This window comes from Branchiostoma belcheri, unplaced genomic scaffold, assembly GCF_001625305.1.
Source record: "Branchiostoma belcheri isolate BF01 breed outbred unplaced genomic scaffold, Haploidv18h27 scaffold9, whole genome shotgun sequence".
NCBI lineage: Eukaryota > Metazoa > Chordata > Leptocardii > Amphioxiformes > Branchiostomatidae > Branchiostoma > Branchiostoma belcheri.
This window is the reverse complement of record NW_017804575.1, coordinates 4912616-4931022: the sequence shown is the minus strand read 5'-3', so window position 1 is coordinate 4931022 and position 18407 is coordinate 4912616. Positions and strand designations below refer to the sequence as shown.

General features: G+C 45.7%; 3 protein-coding genes across 3 annotated transcripts in view; all 3 read left to right on the top strand.

Moving 5' to 3' along the window:
• LOC109487707 (UDP-glucuronosyltransferase 2A1-like) overlaps positions 1 to 1096 on the top strand; it is a 3135-nt gene extending 2039 nt beyond the window's left edge. The window contains exons 3-4 of the mRNA XM_019791757.1: positions 134 to 353; positions 814 to 1096. Coding sequence (XP_019647316.1) covers positions 134 to 353; positions 814 to 1096 — 503 coding nt within the window. The remainder of the gene's footprint in view (positions 1 to 133; positions 354 to 813) is intronic.
• Positions 1097 to 1873: 777 nt separating this feature from the next.
• On the top strand, positions 1874 to 8524 carry LOC109487664. The gene is made up of 8 exons (XM_019791666.1): positions 1874 to 3005; positions 3218 to 3437; positions 3886 to 4105; positions 4484 to 4579; positions 5685 to 6693; positions 6902 to 7121; positions 7576 to 7795; positions 8200 to 8524. Exons 1-8 carry the CDS (start codon positions 2154 to 2156, stop codon positions 8480 to 8482), a joined length of 3120 nt encoding a protein of 1039 aa, XP_019647225.1. The 5' UTR covers positions 1874 to 2153; the 3' UTR covers positions 8483 to 8524.
• A 707-nt stretch (positions 8525 to 9231) lies between these two features.
• On the top strand, positions 9232 to 17441 carry LOC109487663 (UDP-glucuronosyltransferase 2B1-like). The gene is made up of 8 exons (XM_019791664.1): positions 9232 to 10524; positions 11166 to 11385; positions 11684 to 11903; positions 12398 to 12584; positions 14763 to 15647; positions 15985 to 16204; positions 16529 to 16748; positions 17159 to 17441. Exons 1-8 carry the CDS (start codon positions 9673 to 9675, stop codon positions 17439 to 17441), a joined length of 3087 nt encoding a protein of 1028 aa, XP_019647223.1. The 5' UTR covers positions 9232 to 9672.
• Positions 17442 to 18407: the final 966 nt, after the last annotated feature.

The window sequence follows — 18407 nt, the reverse complement described above, 5'->3', positions numbered from 1 at the left end:
TAACATATCTTTTAATTTCCCAAGTTAAAGACAACACGTTTGAAACATGTTGGCAAACACAACGTCTATATGACTACTTCTCATCATTAACTTCTGACCAACAATAATTTATGCTAAGCTGGTTATTTTGCAGGTCACCCAAAATCCAAAGCCTTCGTCACCCATACGGGCTCTAACGGTATGTACGAGGCCCTGTACCACGGGGTACCCATGGTCTGTCTGCCGCTTTTCGGGGACCAGCCCGGCAACGCGGCTCGGGTGGTATCCAGAGGGCTGGGAGTGAGGCTGGACTTCAACACGTTCACAACAGAAACATTGTACCAGGCCATTACGCAGGTTCTAACTGACAAAAGGTACGGTAATGCATCATGACACGTTGTCGTATAACAAGTATATGTATGGCATCTGGATGCATAGGTCTAAATAACCAATATTAGTGAGCACGAGTGGATAATTGAGTTCTTTATTGCAAGTTCGTGCACAAGAGCTACTTGCAAACAGATAATAACATCCAAACGCCAAAAAAAGAAGTATTCAATAATTAATAAGACAACATAAGTAGCTAGTCTTCCCTCATTAAACGCTTAGCTTTGCCCATATCAGACCTGTCCTTGGTGCTGAAGGATAATCTTTACAGTATCTACAGTATAATATTTCTATTGAAATTGATACATTTTTCAGAAAGAAATAGATTTCTTTGCCATTTTTGATCTAATGACAATAGCGTTTTAGACAAGGAAGCATACCAAGGAAAACTAATTCTCCCTTCGATTGGACTATGCTACAGATTTGTTCGTATTTGCCCGTCAGTAGCTACCGTGAGACGGCAGCCCGCCTGTCCCGTCTGCACCGTGACCAGCCCCAGTCACCCATGGAGCGGGCCGTCTGGTGGATAGAACACGTCATCAAACAGGGCGGACTGCCCCATCTCCGCGCACGCGCCGTGGAGCTGCCGTGGTACCAGTACTACCTGCTAGACGTGGCTGCCTTCCTGTTGGCCGTCTGTTCAGCTCTTCTTGTGCTCATCTGGTGCAGCTGTCCCCTTGTCTGTAGAAAGATTTGTCGTAAAAGTGGTGGCAAGCTGAAGTCTCAGTAAAGAGTCCTAAAGATTGTAACGTTAGGAGCCCCTTACTAGCACTATCTGCTGCATCATAAGCTACGGCTGTATAATAAAAGAAGTTATTTACGTATATGTACATGGTACAATACATGGGAAACAACAATAATAACAACAATTCTGAGAGTCTAATATCTATATGACATTCTTGTAACTAACTAAGTAAACAGGAGGATACTAACTTGCAAGGATAAGTAACATGCATACATGAAATGCAGTGCAATTGCCGTGTCCTAAAAAGTGGCGTGTTTAATCTTAGGAGCCGGAGTTCTATCCCCGACATCTGCTTGTAAAGTCCGATTCTTATTTGACACTAGCTCGACTGTTTTTTCAAACACCTTCCTTTCTTGACAAGTCCAAAAAATAGAATAAACTTAGAGAGAGATGAAAGTCGGGGAAACAAAAGCTGCAACAAATATATGCTCGTTTAGTTTCTTGAATCTGGAACAATATTCAGCCTGAAGAGGTACATGTACTAGTATCAGAAAAAGAAATGTAGAGATTTCAGCCTCATACTACACATGCATGACAGCAGCTAAAGAACGGGTCTTCTCTAGATCTTTTAGATATATTTTTCTCGAAAACAAAGTAGAATGTATAATATTTTGTCCAGTTTCCGGTAACAGATTCTTCAAAATATCGGTACGGTTCGGCTAGATCAAGGCCACGTCATGACGTGGTACGACCCAAAGTTCTACTAACCTCATGTCATCGTCACAGCAACGCCCCCTGTGCTGAGTAAACTAGCAGGTCAATGTTCCACCGGTCGTTTTGCCTACGTGGAGCACGCGTGTTTCTACAACCGAATTATCTATTCCCAACTAAACTAGTTTCTACAGCGCCACAAAGGTTGTGGTTTTGATTTTTCTGTGGCACAAGGTCATCATTCTTAAGCTGTCTACATATTACAAGACCTGCAAACTGTGGAAACTCCCAAGCCAGCTGCTTAAACTTTGAGAATTTGAGACACGTTCGGATCCCAGGTCACTTCCGCGTAGCCTCTCAAACGACGTCCGGATCGTCTAGACGCAACGCCATGGAGATCAGATCGCGGTATGTACTGTTGTGTGTGATAATAATTCTGACTGTTCACGGAATCGGCGCGGAGAAGGTTCTGGTGGTGCCGCCGGCCGTAGCGGGCAGCCACTGGTTCCCCCTAGCGTCAGTCGGTCAGGCCTTGGCGGGGAGGGGCCACGACGTCACCGTTGTTGTCTCTCAGGACATCGTGGACAAACGTCGCACCGAGAGACCCGACCTGCAGTTCGAGTCGTTCTTAGACAAGAGAAGTCATGCTGGGTTGGAAGCCATTATAGCCCAGATGAGCGACGTGTCGGATAACTCTATGTTCCATAGGTTGCAAATCTTGAAAGAGATGACCAAATTTACGGCTCAGTACTGCGATCTGCTGCTAGGAGATGTCGGCTTGATGCGGAGGCTGAAACAAGCACGTTTTCAGGTTGTCGTATCAGAGCCTTTCATTTGCCAGTGCGGAGCCATAGTCGCAGCACATCTGGGCCTCCCTCACGTCGCCCTCCTGCGTAATGACCCTGTTGGACTTGACTCCCTCGCCACAGGTGTGCCCCGCCCCCCGTCCTATGTACCATTTCTCCTGTCCAGTTTTACCGACCGGATGACTTTCTCACAGCGGGTACAGAACCTTGTCGTGTCATTTAGAGTGTCCATGATGTTTCAGTGGATCTCAGGAGGTATCAACAAAGACTTGGTGAGAAAGTACCTTGGCGAGGAGGAGACTCTTGTGGGGTTTTTGGCTAAGACGGATGTGTGGCTGTATCAAACTGACGTTTTGCTGGACCTCCCGAGCCCGAGAATGCCCAACATGGTCGACGTCGGAGGGATAAACTCTCAAGCGGCCAATTCACTTTCCGAGGTGCGTGTGTGTGTGATCGTGCATGTGTATGTGGTGGTATGCGCGTGTATTTGCTTGCGTGTCTTGTGTGCGAGCATATATGTGTATAGGTATGTATGTGCTTGTGTTTGTATGTGGCGACATACAGTATAGATCACCTTCTTCCTCCATACCAACACATTAGAAGCACGTTGCACTTGTCGAATAATGAGAACCCCTCCTCTCCTTTACAGGATTTAGAGTTGTTCATGCAGAGTTCTGGCGGTGCTGGGGTCGTGGTGGTCAGCTTCGGCTCCCAGGCCAAGACCATCAACCCTGAAAGGGCAGAGGTCATGGCAGCAGCCTTCTCACAGCTCCGACAGAAGGTGGTGTGGCGGTACACGGGAGAGAAGCCGGTCGGGCTGGGCAACAACACCAAGCTGATGAGCTGGCTGCCGCAGAACGACTTACTGGGTGGGAAATTTTAACCATACAAACATATCTTTATGTACACATGCACCCAAACTCAACGTAACTGCACACACACACCACGTTCGTTAGTTAAACAGACCAGTCTCATACTTAAACTTGTACAAAATCACATTTCACAGAGACTGTACATCTTAAAAAAAGATTAACACAAGGCAGTTGTGAATAATTGTATAACTATGGTACCATGCATTACATAGGATCACAAAGGACATATCTAACTTCGTGACGGGAGTATTTTTAATGGTTTTTTCTCCGTGGGCCAAAAAAAAAGCTGTACAAGACAGACCCTCTGTAATAGTAACATATCTTTTTCCTAAGTTAAAGACAACACCACGTGTGTAACATGTAGGCAAACAGAACGTCTATATGACTACTTCTTATCATTAACTTCTGACCAACAATAATTTATGCTACGCTGGTTATTTTGCAGGTCACCCAAAAACCAAAGCCTTCGTCACCCATACCGGGATTAACGGTGTGTTCGAGGCCCTGTACCACGGGGTGCCCATGGTCTGTCTGCCGCTTTTCGGAGACCAGCCCGGCAACGCGGCTCGGGTAGTCTCCAGAGGGCTGGGAATGAGGCTAGACTTCAACACGTTCACAACAGAAACATTGTACCAGGCCATTATGCAGGTTCTAACTGACAAAAGGTGCGTTAATGCAACATGACACGTTGTCTTATGACAAGTATATGTATGGCAGCATAATTCACAGGTCTAAATATCCAAAAGGGAGCACGAGTGAAAAATAACATCCAAACGCCAAGAAAAAAGTATTCTATAATCAATAAGGGAACATTAGTAGCTAGTCTTGCCTTATTGAACGCTTAGCTTTGCCCATATCAGACCTGTCCTTGGTGCTGAAGGATAATCTATACAATATCTACAGCATAATCTGTCTATTGAAATTTATATGTTTTGCAACAAAGATAGATTTCTTTGCCATTGTTGATCTAATGACAAAATCGTTTTTGACAAGTAAGCATACCAAGGAAAACAACTTCTCCCTTCGATTGGACTATGCTACAGATTTGTTCTTGTTTGCCCGTCACTAGCTACCTTGAGACGGCAGCCCGCCTGTCCCGTCTGCACCGTGACCAGCCCCAGTCACCCATGGAGCGGGCCGTCTGGTGGATAGAACACGTCATCAAACATGGCGGACTGCCCCATCTCCGCGCACGCGCCTTGGAGCTGCCGTGGTACCAGTACTACCTGCTGGACGTGGCCGCCTTCCTGTTGGCCGTCTGTTCAGCTGTTCTTGTGCTTATCTGTTGCAGCTGTTCTCTCGTCTGTAGAAAAAATTGTAGTAAAAGTGGTGGCAAGCTGAAGTCTCAGTAAAGAGTCCTAAAGATTGTAACGTTAGGAGCCCCTCACTAACACTATCTGCTGCATCATAAGCTACGGTTGTATAATAAAAGAAGTTATTTACGTATATGTACATGGTACAATACATGGGAAACAACAATAATAACAACAATTATGTGAGTCTAATATCTATATGACATCCTTGTAACTAACCAAGAAAACAGGAGGATACTAACTTGCAAGGATAAGTAGCATGCATACATGGAATGCAGTGCAATTGCAGTGTCCTGAAAAGTGGTGTGTTTAATTTTAGGAGCCGGAGTTCTATCCCCGACATCTGCTTCCGATTCTTATTTGACACTAGCTCGACTGTTTTTTTTTTTTTTTCATACACCTTCCTTTCTTGTGAAGTCCAAAAAATAGAATAAAGATGAAAGTCGGGGAAACAAAAGCTGCAACAAATATATGCTCGTTTAGTTTCTTGAATCTGGAACAATATTCAGCCTAAAGAGGCACATGTACTAGTATCAGAAAAAGAAATGTAGAGATTTCAGCCTCATACCACACATGCATGGCAGCAGCTAAAGAACGGGTCTTCTCTAGATCTTTTAGATATATTTTTCTCGAAAACAAAGTAGAACGTATAATATTTTGTCCAGTTTCCGGTAATAGATTCTTCAAAATATCGGTACGGTTCGGCTGGATCAAGGCCACGTCATGACGTGGTACGACCCAAAGTTCTACTAACCTCATGTCATCGTCACAGCAACGCCCCCTGTGCTGAGTAAACTAGCAGGTCAATGTTCCATCGGTCGTTTTGCCTACGTGGAGCACGCGTGTTTCTACAACCGAATTATCTATTCCCAACTAAACTAGTTTCTACAGCGCCACAAAGGTTGTCGTTTTGATTTTTCTGTGGCACAAGGTTATCATTCTTAAGCTGTCTACATATTACAAGACCTGCAAACTGTGGAAACTCCCAAGCCAGCTGCTTAAACTTTGAGAATTTGAGACACGTTCGAATCTCAGGTCACTTCCGCGTAGCCTCTCAAACGACGTCCGGATCGTCTAGACGCAACGCCATGGAGATCAGATCGCAGTATGTACTGTTGTGTGTGATGATAAGTCTGACTGTTCACGGAATCGGGGCGGATAAGGTTCTGGTGGTGCCGCCGGCCGTAGCGGGCAGCCACTGGTTCCCCCTAGCGTCAGTCGGTCAGGCCTTGGTGGGGAGGGGCCACGACGTCACTGTTGTTGTCTCTCAGGACATCGTGGACAAACGTCGCACCGAGAGACCCGAGCTGCAGTTCGAGTCGTTCTTAGACAAGAGAAGTCATGCTGGGTTGGAAGCCATTATAGCCCAGATAATCGACGTGCCGGATAACTCTATGTTCCATAGGTTGCAAATCTTGAAAGAGATGACCAAATTTACGGCTCAGTACTGCGATCTGCTGCTAGGAGATGTCGGCTTGATGCGGAGGCTGAAACAAGCACGTTTTCAGGTTGTCGTATCAGAGCCCTTCTTTTGCCAGTGCGGAGCCATAGTCGCAGCATATCTGGGAGTCCCTCACGTCGCCCTCCTGCGTAATGACCCCTCAGGACTTGACACCCTCGCCACAGGTGTGCCCCGCCCCCCGTCCTATGTACCGTTTCTCCTGTCCAGTTTTACAGACCGGATGACATTCTCACAGCGGGTACAGAACCTTGTCGTGCCATTTAGAGTGTCTGTGATGTTTCAGTGGATCTCGGGACGTATCAACAACGACTTGGTGAAAAAGTACCTTGGCAAGGAGGAGACTCTTGTGGGGATTTTGGCGAAGACAGATGTGTGGCTGTATCAAACTGACGTTTTGCTGGACCTCCCGAGCCCGAGAATGCCCAACATGGTCGACGTTGGAGGGATAAACTCTCAAGCGGCCAATTCTCTTTTCGAGGTGCGTCTGTGTGTGATCGTGTGTATGTGGTGTTATGCGCTTGTATTTAATTGCGTGTCTTGTGTGCGAGCATATATGTGTAAAGGTATGTATGTGCTTGTGTTTGTATGTGGCGACATACGGTATAGATCACCTCATTCCCCCATACCAACACATTAGAAGCACGGTGCACTTGTCGAATAATGAGAACCCCTCCTCTCCTTTACAGGATTTAGAGTTGTTCATGCGTAGTTCTGGCGGTGCTGGGGTCGTGGTGGTCAGCTTCGGCTCACAGGCCAAGACCATCAACCCTGAAAGGGCAGAGGTCATGGCAGCAGCTTTCGCGCAGCTCCGACAGAAGGTGGTCTGGCGGTACACGGGAGAGAAGCCGGCCGGGCTGGGCAACAACACCAAGCTGATGAGCTGGCTGCCGCAGAACGACTTACTGGGTGGGAAATTTTAACCATACAAACATATCTTTATGTACACATGCACCCAAACTCAACATAACTGCACACACACACCGCGTTCGTCAGTTAAACAAACCAGTCTCATACTTAAACTTGTACAAAATCACATTTCACAGAGACTGTACATCATAATAAAAGATAAACACAAGGCAGTTGTGAATAATTGTATAACTATGGTACCATGCATTACATAGGGTCACAAAGGACATATCTAACTTCGTGACGGGAGTATTTTAATGTTTTTTTTCTCCGTGGGCCAAAAAAAAAGCTGTACAAGACAGACCTTAAGCTTCTGTAATAGTAACATATCTTTTTCCCAAGTTAAAGACAACACCACGTGTGTAACATGTAGGCAAACAGAACGTCTATATGACTACTTCTTATCATTAACTTCTGACCAACAATAATTTATGCTACGCTGGTTATTTTGCAGGTCACCCAAAAACCAAAGCCTTCGTCACCCATACCGGGATTAACGGTGTGTTCGAGGCCCTGTACCACGGGGTGCCCATGGTCTGTCTGCCGCTTTTCGGAGACCAGCCCGGCAACGCGGCTCGGGTAGTCTCCAGAGGGCTGGGAATGAGGCTAGACTTCAACACGTTCACAACGGAAACATTGTACCAGGCCATTGTGCAGGTTCTAACTGACAAAAGGTGCGTTAATGCATCATGACACGTTGTCTTATGACAAGTATATGTATGACAGCATAATTCACAGGTCTAAATATCCAAAAGTGAGCACGAGTGAAAAATAACATCCAAAGGCCAAAAAAGAAGTATTCTATAATCAATAAGGGAACATTAGTAGCTAGTCTTGCCTTATTGAACGCTTAGCTTTGCCCATATCAGACCTGTCCTTGGTGCTGAAGGATAAGCTATACAATATCTACAGCATAATATTTCTATTGAAATTGATACGTTTTGCAGGAAAGATAGATTTCTTTGCCATTGTTGATCTAATGACAAAATCGTTTTTGACAAGTAAGCATACCAAGGAAAACAACTTCTCCCTTCGATTGGACTATGCTACAGATTTGTTCTTGTTTGCCCGATACTAGCTACCGTGAGACGGCAGCCCGCCTGTCACGTCTGCACCGTGACCAGCCCCAGTCACCCATGGAGCGGGCCGTCTGGTGGATAGAACACGTCATCAAACATGGCGGACTGTCCCATCTCCGCGCACGCGCCGTGGAGCTGCCGTGGTACCAGTACTACCTGCTGGACGTGGCCGCCTTCCTGTTGGCCGTCTGTTCAGCTGTTCTTGTGCTCATCTGGTGCAGCTGTTCTCTCGTCTGTAGAAAGATTTGCCGTAAAAGTGGCGACAAGCTGAAGTCTCAGTAGAGAATTCCAAAGATTGTAACGTTAAGCTCACTAGCACTATCTACTGTAGGTTACATCATAAGCTACGTTTGTATAATTATTGTATAGAATTAATTGATTAACTCTATTATACAGTATCTGTATACGGTACAATACATGGAAAACAACTTTAACAGCCTCTCAGCGTCTAATCTTCACATGACATCCTTGTAAGTAAACTACGAAAACAGGAAAAAACTCGAGTAACTTTTGATAAGTAACTCCTCAAAAGAAATGTTTGATCTGATATTATTAGTAGGATCTTCTATCCCCAAGATCTGCTTGTAGATTAAAGTCTCGTTTGCATTTGACCTTACAAAAGTCGCTGTACTTTTTGTTGTGTCAATAAAGTTCTCTCTCTCTATTATTTGACATTCGTCCGACTGTTTTTGTCAAACAGCTTCTTGTCTTGAAAATTTGAAGAAATAGTAAGAAGAAAAGAAGAAATGATAGTTACCACAAGAAGTATCTGCTCCTTCGTGTTTCCTTTCTTGATTCTGGAGCAATATTCAGCCTAAAGAGGTATATATATGGACTAGTATCAGAACGAGAAATATAGAAAATTCATCCTTAGACTACTAGACTACAGTGGCTAAAGAACGGGTCCTCTGAAATAAACTTCTCGCAAAGGAGCCTATGTAATATTTTGTCCAGGTTCTGGTCCCAGATTCACTGCAAAAAGTCCGATTTTCAAGCATACCTTAAATTTAGGGCAAAAATGTTCCGTTTTTTACTCGAATCAAGTAACAGACCTTTACGCATGCTTTGATTTGTGCTGAAAGATAGAGTTTCACGCAAAGATTCTTCAAAATTGAATATTTGTAAGATTCAAATTCTGCTCATACAAACCTGATGTGGTACGACCCAAAGTTCGACTGACTTCAAGTCATCGCCACAGCAATGACCCCTGTGCTAAGAAAGCTAGAAGGTCAATGATCCGCAGGTCGTTTTCCCAAAGTGCACCACGTGCTACTGAGTCATCTATTACCTAACAAAACAAGTTTGCAGAGCGGAACAAAGGTTGTGGTTTTTTGTGGCACACGCTCGTCATTTGTTTAGTTGTCTTCATATTACAAGACATGTAAACTGTGGAAACTTCATACCTGAGAGTTTGAGACACTTTCGGATTTAGGTCACTTCCAAGTAGCCTCTCAAACAACGTCCGCAACGCCATGGAGATCATATCGCAGTACGTACTGTTGTGTGTGCTGATAAGTCTGACAGTTTACGGAACCGGCGCGGAGAAGGTTCTGGTGGTGCCGCCGATCATAGGGGGCAGCCTCTGGTTCCCCCTGGCGTCAATCGGCCAAGCCTTGGCGGGGAGGGGCCACGACGTCACCGTTGTTGTCTCTCAGGACATCGTGGACAAACGTCGCGCCGAGAGACCCAACCTACGGTTCGAGTCGTTCTTTGACCAGGGAAGCCGTGCGCGGTACGAAGCCAGCTTAGACAAGGCAAGTGAAATGTTCCATGAGTCTTTGTTCCGTGAGTTCCAACACTTCCAAGAGAGGTTCAAATTTATGGCTGAGCACTGCGATCTATTGCTGGGAGATACTGACTTGATGGGGAGGCTGAAACAAGCACGTTTTCAGGTTGTCGTGTCACAGCCGTTCTTTAGCCAGTGTGGAGTCATAGTCGCAGCTCACCTGGGCGTTCCCCACGTTGCTGTCTTGCGTAGTGACCGCACACAATATGACGCCTTCGCCACAGGTGTGCCCCGGCCCCGGTCCTATGTACCGTATATCTTGTCCAGTTTTACCGACTGGATGACTTTCTCACAGCGGGCACAGAACCTTATCATGTCGTGTGCAGTGCCTGTGGTGTTTGAGTGGAGCGTGGGACGTATCAAGTATGACTTGGTGAAAAAGTACCTCGGCGAGGAGGAGACTCCCCTTGGGGTTTTGGCGAAGACAGATGTGTGGCTGTATCAAACCGACGTTTTGCTGGACCTCCCGAGGCCGAGGATGCCTAACATGGTGGACGTCGGAGGAATAAACTCCCAAGAGGCCAATCCACTTTCCGAGGTGCGTCTGTGTGTGCTCGTGTTTACGTATGCGCGAGTGTTTGTTTTTTATGAGTGTGCGCCTGTGAGCATGTATCTTCATAAACGCGCGTTTGTGTAACTGTGTTTGTGTGCGTGTATGTATGTGTTTTGTGTCCAGCGTGTGTATGAATCATGAGCGCCCGCGTGTGTTTGTAGATGTGTGCGCGCGCCTGTGTGCGTGCGTATGTATGATTATGCATGCCACACACAGTATGGCTTACCTCTGCCCTAATAACACGGATAATAGAAGCAACGTTGCACTTGTAGAATAATGCAGACCCCGTCCTCTCCTTTACAGGATTTAGAGCTGTTCATGCAGAGTTCTGGCAGTGCTGGGGTCGTGGTGGTCAGCTTCGGTTCACAGGCCTGTGAGCATGTATCTTCATAAACGCGCGTTTGTGTAACTGTGTTTGTGTGCGTGTATGTATGTGTTTTGTGTCCAGCGTGTGTATGAATCATGAGCGCCCGCGTGTGTTTGTAGGTGTGTGCACGCGCCTGTGTGCGTGCATATGTATGTTTATGCCACACACACGGTATGGCTCACCTCTGCCCTCATAACAGGGATAATAGAAGTGACGTTGCACTTGTAGAATAATGCAGACACTGTCCTCTCCTTTACAGGACTTAGAGCTGTTCATGCAGGGTTCTGGCAGTGCTGGGGTCGTGGTGGTCAGCTTCGGCTCACAGGCCAAGACCATCAACCTTGAAAGGGCAGAGGTCATGGCAGCAGCCTTCGCGCAGCTCCGACAGAAGGTGGTCTGGCGGTACACGGGAGAGAAGCCGGCCGGGCTGGGCAACAACACCAAGCTGATGAGCTGGCTGCCGCAGAACGACTTACTGGGTGGGAGATTATTTCCAGACAAACAGAAACACACATAATCTCCAGTGACAAATGCACACACATTTTTTGTTAATTCCCCCCCTCTCTCTCTCTCTCTCGCTCTCTCTCTCTCTTTGTGAGTAGGTCTGTCTCTAAATTCATAGTTTAGCCGATGTTTTAGACATATTTCCTCTTGCAAGAAAACACTAAGTCTGTAAGCTGCACAGAACATCTATTTCCATTACATGTACTTCTCAACAACAATTTACAACTTCTGACTTATCCTACGTTTCTTACTCAGTCAACTTTTATTTTGTAGGTCACCCGAAAACCAAAGCCTTCGTCACCCATACCGGAGGTAACGGTATGTTCGAGGCCCTGTACCACGGGGTGCCCATGGTCTGTACACCGCTGGGCAAGGACCAGCGCGGCAACGCGGCTCGGGTAGTCTCCAGGGGGCTGGGAGTGAGGCTAGACTTCAACACGTTCGCAACAGAAACATTTTACCAGGCCATTATACAGGTTCTAACTGATAAAAGGTGCATTAATGCATCATGACACGTTGTCGAATGACAAATATATGTATGGCAGCATAATGCATAGTCTATATAACCAATAGTGAGAATGAGTGAATACTAACTTCCAAACGCCAAAAAAGAAGTATTCTACATGTATGATCAATAAGGCAACATTAGTAGCTAGTCTTGCCTTATTGAACGCTTAGCTTTGCCCACATCAGACCTGTCCTTGGTGCTGAAGGATAATCTATACAATATATACAGTATAATATTTCCATTGAAATTGATACGTTTTTCAGAAAGAAATAGATTTCTTTGCCATTGTTGATCTGATGACAATATCGTTTTAGACAATCAAGAAAGCTAAAGCATACCAAGGAAAACTACATTCTCCTTTCGATTTGACTATTATACAGATTTATCGTTTTAGACAAGGAAGCATACCAAGGAAAACTACATTCTCTCTTCGTCGATTGGACTATGCTACAGATTTGTTCTTGTTTGCCCGATACTAGCTACCGTGAGACGGCAGCCCGCCTGTCCCGTCTGCACCGTGACCAGCCCCAGTCACCCATGGAGCGGGCCGTCTGGTGGATAGAACACGTCATCAAACATGGCGGACTGCCCCATCTCCGCGCACGCGCCGTGGAGCTGCCGTGGTACCAGTACTACCTGCTGGACGTGGCTGCCTTCTTGTTGGCCGTCTGTTCAGCTGTTCTTGTGCTCATCTGGTACAGCTGTTCTCTCGTCTGTAGAAAGATTTGCCGTAAAAGTGGCGGCAAGCTGAAGTCTCAGTAGAGAATCCCAAATATTGTAACGTTAGAGGTGGCTCCCTTGCAGTATCTACTGTATGTAACATCATAAGCTATGTTTGTATACACAGAATTAATTCATGAACTTAATTACAAAGCATCTGCATATGGTACAATGCATGGAAACCACAACAACAATTATCAATTAAATTAAGTTAACAGTAGGAAACACTTACTAGTAACTTATGAAAAGTAATAAGTAACATAAAATGCAATGTTGTTAGTCTCCTAAAAAGAAGTAATTGATCTACTAATACGAAATCTGCTTGCAGATTTTAGTCCGATTCTTATCTGACATTCATTCATCTGTTTTTGCCAAACATCTACTTGTCTTAAAAAGCTGAAGAAATAGATTAAAGATGAAAGATGGTAAAATGATAGCTGCCGCAACAAACATCTACTCCTTCGTGTTTCCTTTCGTTAATCTGGCCATGGATTCAGCCTAAAGAGGTGATTAGACTAGTATCAGAAAGAGAAATGTAGCGATTTCAGCCTGGTTCTTAAAAATTTTAGTATGGTATCATTCGACAAGTTGTGCGATTCAACGTTTGACTGACCTCATGTCATCGCCACAGCAACGCGGCCCAGTGTGCTAAGTAAACTAGCAGGTCAATGTTCTACCGGTCGTTTTGCCTAGGTGAAGCGCGTGTTCCTACTGAATTATCTATTCCCAACCAGAATAGTTTGTAGAGCGCCATAGTGGACCATCATTTCATGTACTCCCCACGTCGTCGGTTCTTTCTGGAGAATCCTGGCCGAAGGAAGAATAAATTTCCCCAGAATTAATAGTATCAAGGTTCCGAAGGACGTATTTTAGCGTAAATTTTGCGGTTAAAACCAGGAATTTATCGCCAAAAAGGCACTAAAAACAACAAAACAAAGCGCTCAGCTGTGGCGCGCAGGATTGAGTACTTAGAATGCCCCATACAATAAGTCGTAGTACGGTCACGATTCGTCAAATGAGGCTGGTTTATGTGTCCCCGTGATGTCAACGAGTCAAACAACCATGTGTGGGTCAGTTGGAAATTCGAAAAGCATTTGAAGACGAGATATGTCCCGTCAAAGTTGACCTTCTAACTACTCATTTTGGCGTGTTTTTTTTCCGTCCGGCAGGCAGAGGACAGTGCCATTTTGGTTCCGGGTCGGAGTTTAAATCTGGCCAGGGTTCCAAATAGTGTGCATGCAGTAAATCGCCGGATCTGCCAGGTTGTCAAGCTAGGTTTGGCTCCCCATAGCTCGGTGATCGTTGTAGATTTTCTAATAGGTTTTGAATTGATTTTAAAAAAAAACTGTGATTGTGGTCTTTTTCAGCGTTGTGAAGTTGGACGGCCAGCGAAGCGATTTGGTATTAGTCAGCGAGCAAGGGTGATGCGGTTTGTCGCCTGATGACCCAAATAGCTGCGTTTTATCACGGTGGACTTTCAAGGCATTCGCGTCACCGGATTTTGCGAAAAACGTATCGCAACAACCTATATTTTTCACGTTTTTCAGAAACAGGAAGAAGTAAGCTATTTCAGCATATAAGCCGTTAGCCTGGGAAAATTCGTTTTTTTTTCCAAGCAGGTCCGTTGAATTTGAAAAACTGCGAAAAAAATGTATTTTTCGTACCCAAAATTTACGTTTAACTACAGTTTCTACCCAAATTATAGAATCGAAGGACAATAACCGAATTTCTATCGAAAGCCGGCTGGAAACCTCCGTTGACTGATGTACTTTTTTTGTCGGAGTTGTTGCCCTTCGGTCTGAGGGTGTCCGCCGGATCCTAAATCGTGAAAAAAAAAATCAGGTCCGAGATCTTTTGAGAAAATCCGGCCGCAAAGCATCCTGGGATGAGGTCATCAGTAATATCGTAATGCCCTTTGACCCCTGACCCCTTTCGCTCAATGAGCACAAAGTAACTTCCGGGTTTGGCGAATTTCACAGCGCCGCTAAGTTTCGTGCGGAATACCCTATCCTGAATGTATTCGGGACCCGCACACAGGGCATGTACTGCGATCCCGCGAATTTATCCGGGACCCGCAACATCGGAAGTTGAGACAAGTTTGGAGCTCAGATCACTTCCGCGTAGCCTCTCGACCAACGTCCGGATTTTTCCAACGCCATGGAGATTGGGACGCAGCATGTAGTGTTTTGTGTGATGATAATTCTGACAGTTCACGGAAGCAGCACGGAGAAGGTTCTGGTGGTGCCGCCCGTCATAGGGGGCAGCCACTGGTTTCCCCTAGCGTCAGTCGGCCAGGCCTTGGCGGGGAGGGGCCACGACGTCACCGTTGTTGTCTCTCAGGACATCGTGGACAAACGTCGTGCCGAGAGACCCGACCTGCGGTTCGAGTCGTTCTTTGACCAAGGAAGCCGTGCCCAGTTGGAAGCCAACACAGCTCAGATAGAAGAAGCGTTTAATAAGTCCGTCTTCAATGTTTTGCAACACCTCCAAGAGGGGATGAACTTTATGGCTGAGCACTGTGATCTGCTGATGGCAAAAGCTAACTTGATGGGGGGGCTGAAACAAGCACGTTTTCGGGTTGTTGTGTCACAGCCGTTCTTTAGCCAGTGTGGAGCCATAGTCGCAGCTCACCTGGGCGTCCCCCACGTCGCTCTCCTGCGTGGTGACCCCTCGGGACTTAACTCCTTCGCAACAGGGGTGCCCCGCCCCCCGTCCTATGTACCGTATATCTTGTCCAGTTTTACCGACCGGATGACTTTCTCACAGCGAGTGCAGAACCTTGTCGTGTCATGCTCAGCGCCTGTGGTGTTTCAGTGGATCGTGGGGCGTATCAACAATGATCTAGTGAAAAAGTACCTCGGCGAGGAGGAGACTCTTCTGGGGGTTTTGGCGAAGACGGATGTGTGGCTGTATCAAACCGACTCTTTGCTAGACCTCCCGAGCCCGAGGATGCCCAACATGGTCGACGTCGGAGGATTACACTGCCAAGAGGCCAATCCACTTTCCGAGGTGCGTCTGTGTGAGATCGTGTGTACGTATGCGCGTGTATGTGTGTGTGTTTTACGTGTGCGCGTGGGTACATGTATCTGTATGAACGCGCGCGTGTGTAACTATGTTTGCGTGCGTGTACGTGCGTATGTGTTTTGTGTCTTGTGTGTGCGCGAGTGTGCATGAATCATGACCGCCCGCGTGTGTAATTGAATGTGTGTGTTCGCGTGTGTGTGCGTGCGTTGTATGTTTATGCCACACATACAGTTTGGCTCACCTTTGCCCTCCCTACTAGGATAATAGAAGCGCCGTTGCACTTGTCGAATAATGTGTCCCCCTCCCCTCCTCTCCTTTACAGGACTTAGAGCTATTCATGCAGAGTTCTGGCAGTGCTGGGGTCGTGGTGGTCAGCTTCGGCTCACAGGCCAAGACCATCAACTCTGAAAGGGCAGAGGTCATGGCAGCAGCCTTCGCGCAGCTCCGACAGAAGGTGGTGTGGCGGTACACGGGAGAGAAGCCGACCAGGCTGGGAAACAACACCATGCTGATGAGCTGGCTGCCGCAGAACGACTTACTGGGTGGGAAATTATTACCAGACAAACAGAAACATAGTCTGACATAATTTCTAGTGGGAAACGCACACACGTCTTTTGTTAATTCTCTCTCTCTCTCTCTGTGCGTGAGTAGGAATCCCTCTACATTTTGCCTCAGTAGCTATAGCTACATGTATATAATTCATAGACTAGCCGATCTTTTATAAATATTTCCTCTTGTAAGACAGCACTAAGTCTGTAAGCGGCACAGAACATCTTCTTCCATTATATTTACTTCTCAACAACAACTTGCAATTGCAACTACTGACTTATCCTACGTTTGTTACTCAGCCAACGCTTATTTTGCAGGTCACCCGAAAACGAAAGCCTTCGTCACCCATACCGGGTCTAACGGTATGTACGAGGCTCTGTACCACGGGGTGCCCATGGTCTGCACACCGCTGGGCAAGGACCAGCACGGCAACGCCGCCCGGGTAATCTCCAGAGGGCTGGGAGTGAGGCTAGACTTCAACACGTTCACAACAGAAACATTTTACCAGGCCATTATGCAGGTTCTAACTGACAGAAGGTGCGTTAATGCATCATGACACGTTGTCCAATGACAAATATATGTATGGCAGCATACTACATAGGTCTAGATAACTAATAGTGAGCAAGAGTAAATAATAATATTCAAACTCCAAAAAAGGAGTATTCTATAATCAATAAGGGAACGATAGTAGCTAGTCTTGCCTTACTGAACGCTTAGCTTTGCCCATATCAGACCTGTCCTTGGTGCTGAAGGATAATCTATACAATTTACAGCATAATCTGTCTATTGAAATTTATATGTTTTGCAGGAAAGATAGATTTCTTTGCCATTGCTGACAATGACAATATCGTTTTAGACAAGGACGAAAGCTAAAGTATACCAAGGAAACTACATTCTCCTTTCGATTGGACTATGCTACAGATTTGTTCTTGTTTGCCCGATACTAGCTACCGTGAGACGGCAGCCCGCCTGTCCCGTCTGCACCGTGACCAGCCCCAGTCACCCATGGAGCGGGCCGTCTGGTGGATAGAACACGTCATCAAACATGGCGGACTGCCCCATCTCCGCGCACGCGCCGTGGAGCTGCCGTGGTACCAGTACTACCTGCTGGACGTGGCTGCCTTCCTGTTGGCCGTCTGTTCAGCTGTTCTTGTGCTCATCTGTTGCAGCTGTTCTCTCGTCTGTCGAAAGATTTGTCGTAAAAGAGGCGGCAAGCTGAAGTCTCAGTAGAGAATCCCAAAGATTTTAACGTTAGAGGTGGCTCACTAGCAGTATCTGCTGTATATAGCATCATAAGCTACGTTTGTATACATAGAATTAATTGATGAAACTTTATTACAAAGCACCTGTGTATGAGAAAATGCATGGAAAACAACAATAACAACAACAATAAAAATTATCAAAATCTAATGTTTATAAGACATCCTTGTAACTAAATTAGGTAAACAGTAGGAAACTCTTGTAACTTATGAAAAGTAATAAGTAGCATAAAATGCAATGAAGTTGTCGTCTTCTAAAAAGATGTAATTGATCTTCTACCACGAAAACTGCTTGTATTTTAAAGTACGATTCTTATCTAACATTCGTCCAACTTTTTTTGCCAAACATCTACTTGCCTTGAAAAGTTGAAGGAATAGAATAAACTTAAGACGAAAGATGTGAAAATGACAGCTGCCACAACAAACATCTGCCACTGCGTGTTTCGTTTCCTTAATCTGGATTCAGCCTAAAGAGGTGAATAGACTAGTATCAGAAAGAGAAATGTAGAGATTTCAGCCTCAGACTACTCATGCAACAGCTAAAGAAGGGGTGCTCTTTCATATGCATTTCTCGAAAACAAACTTAACTGTAATGTATGTTATTTTATTCACTTACTGGTCACTGTTTCATCAAAATATTAGCACGGTATCGTTTGACAAGTGGTACGACCCAAAGTTCGACTGACCTCAAGTCATCGCCACAGCAAAGCGGCCCAGTGTGCTGAGTAAACTATCAGGTCAATGTTCTACCGGTCGATTTGCCTAGGTCATTAGCACGTACTTGTACCTACTGAATTATCTATTCCCGACCAGAATAGTTTGTAGAGCGCCATAGAGGTTGTGGTTGTTATTTTTGTGTCGTCATTGTTAACTGTCATATTACAAGACCTGCAAACTGTAGAAACTACTAATCAAGCTGCTTAAAACTTCGGAATTT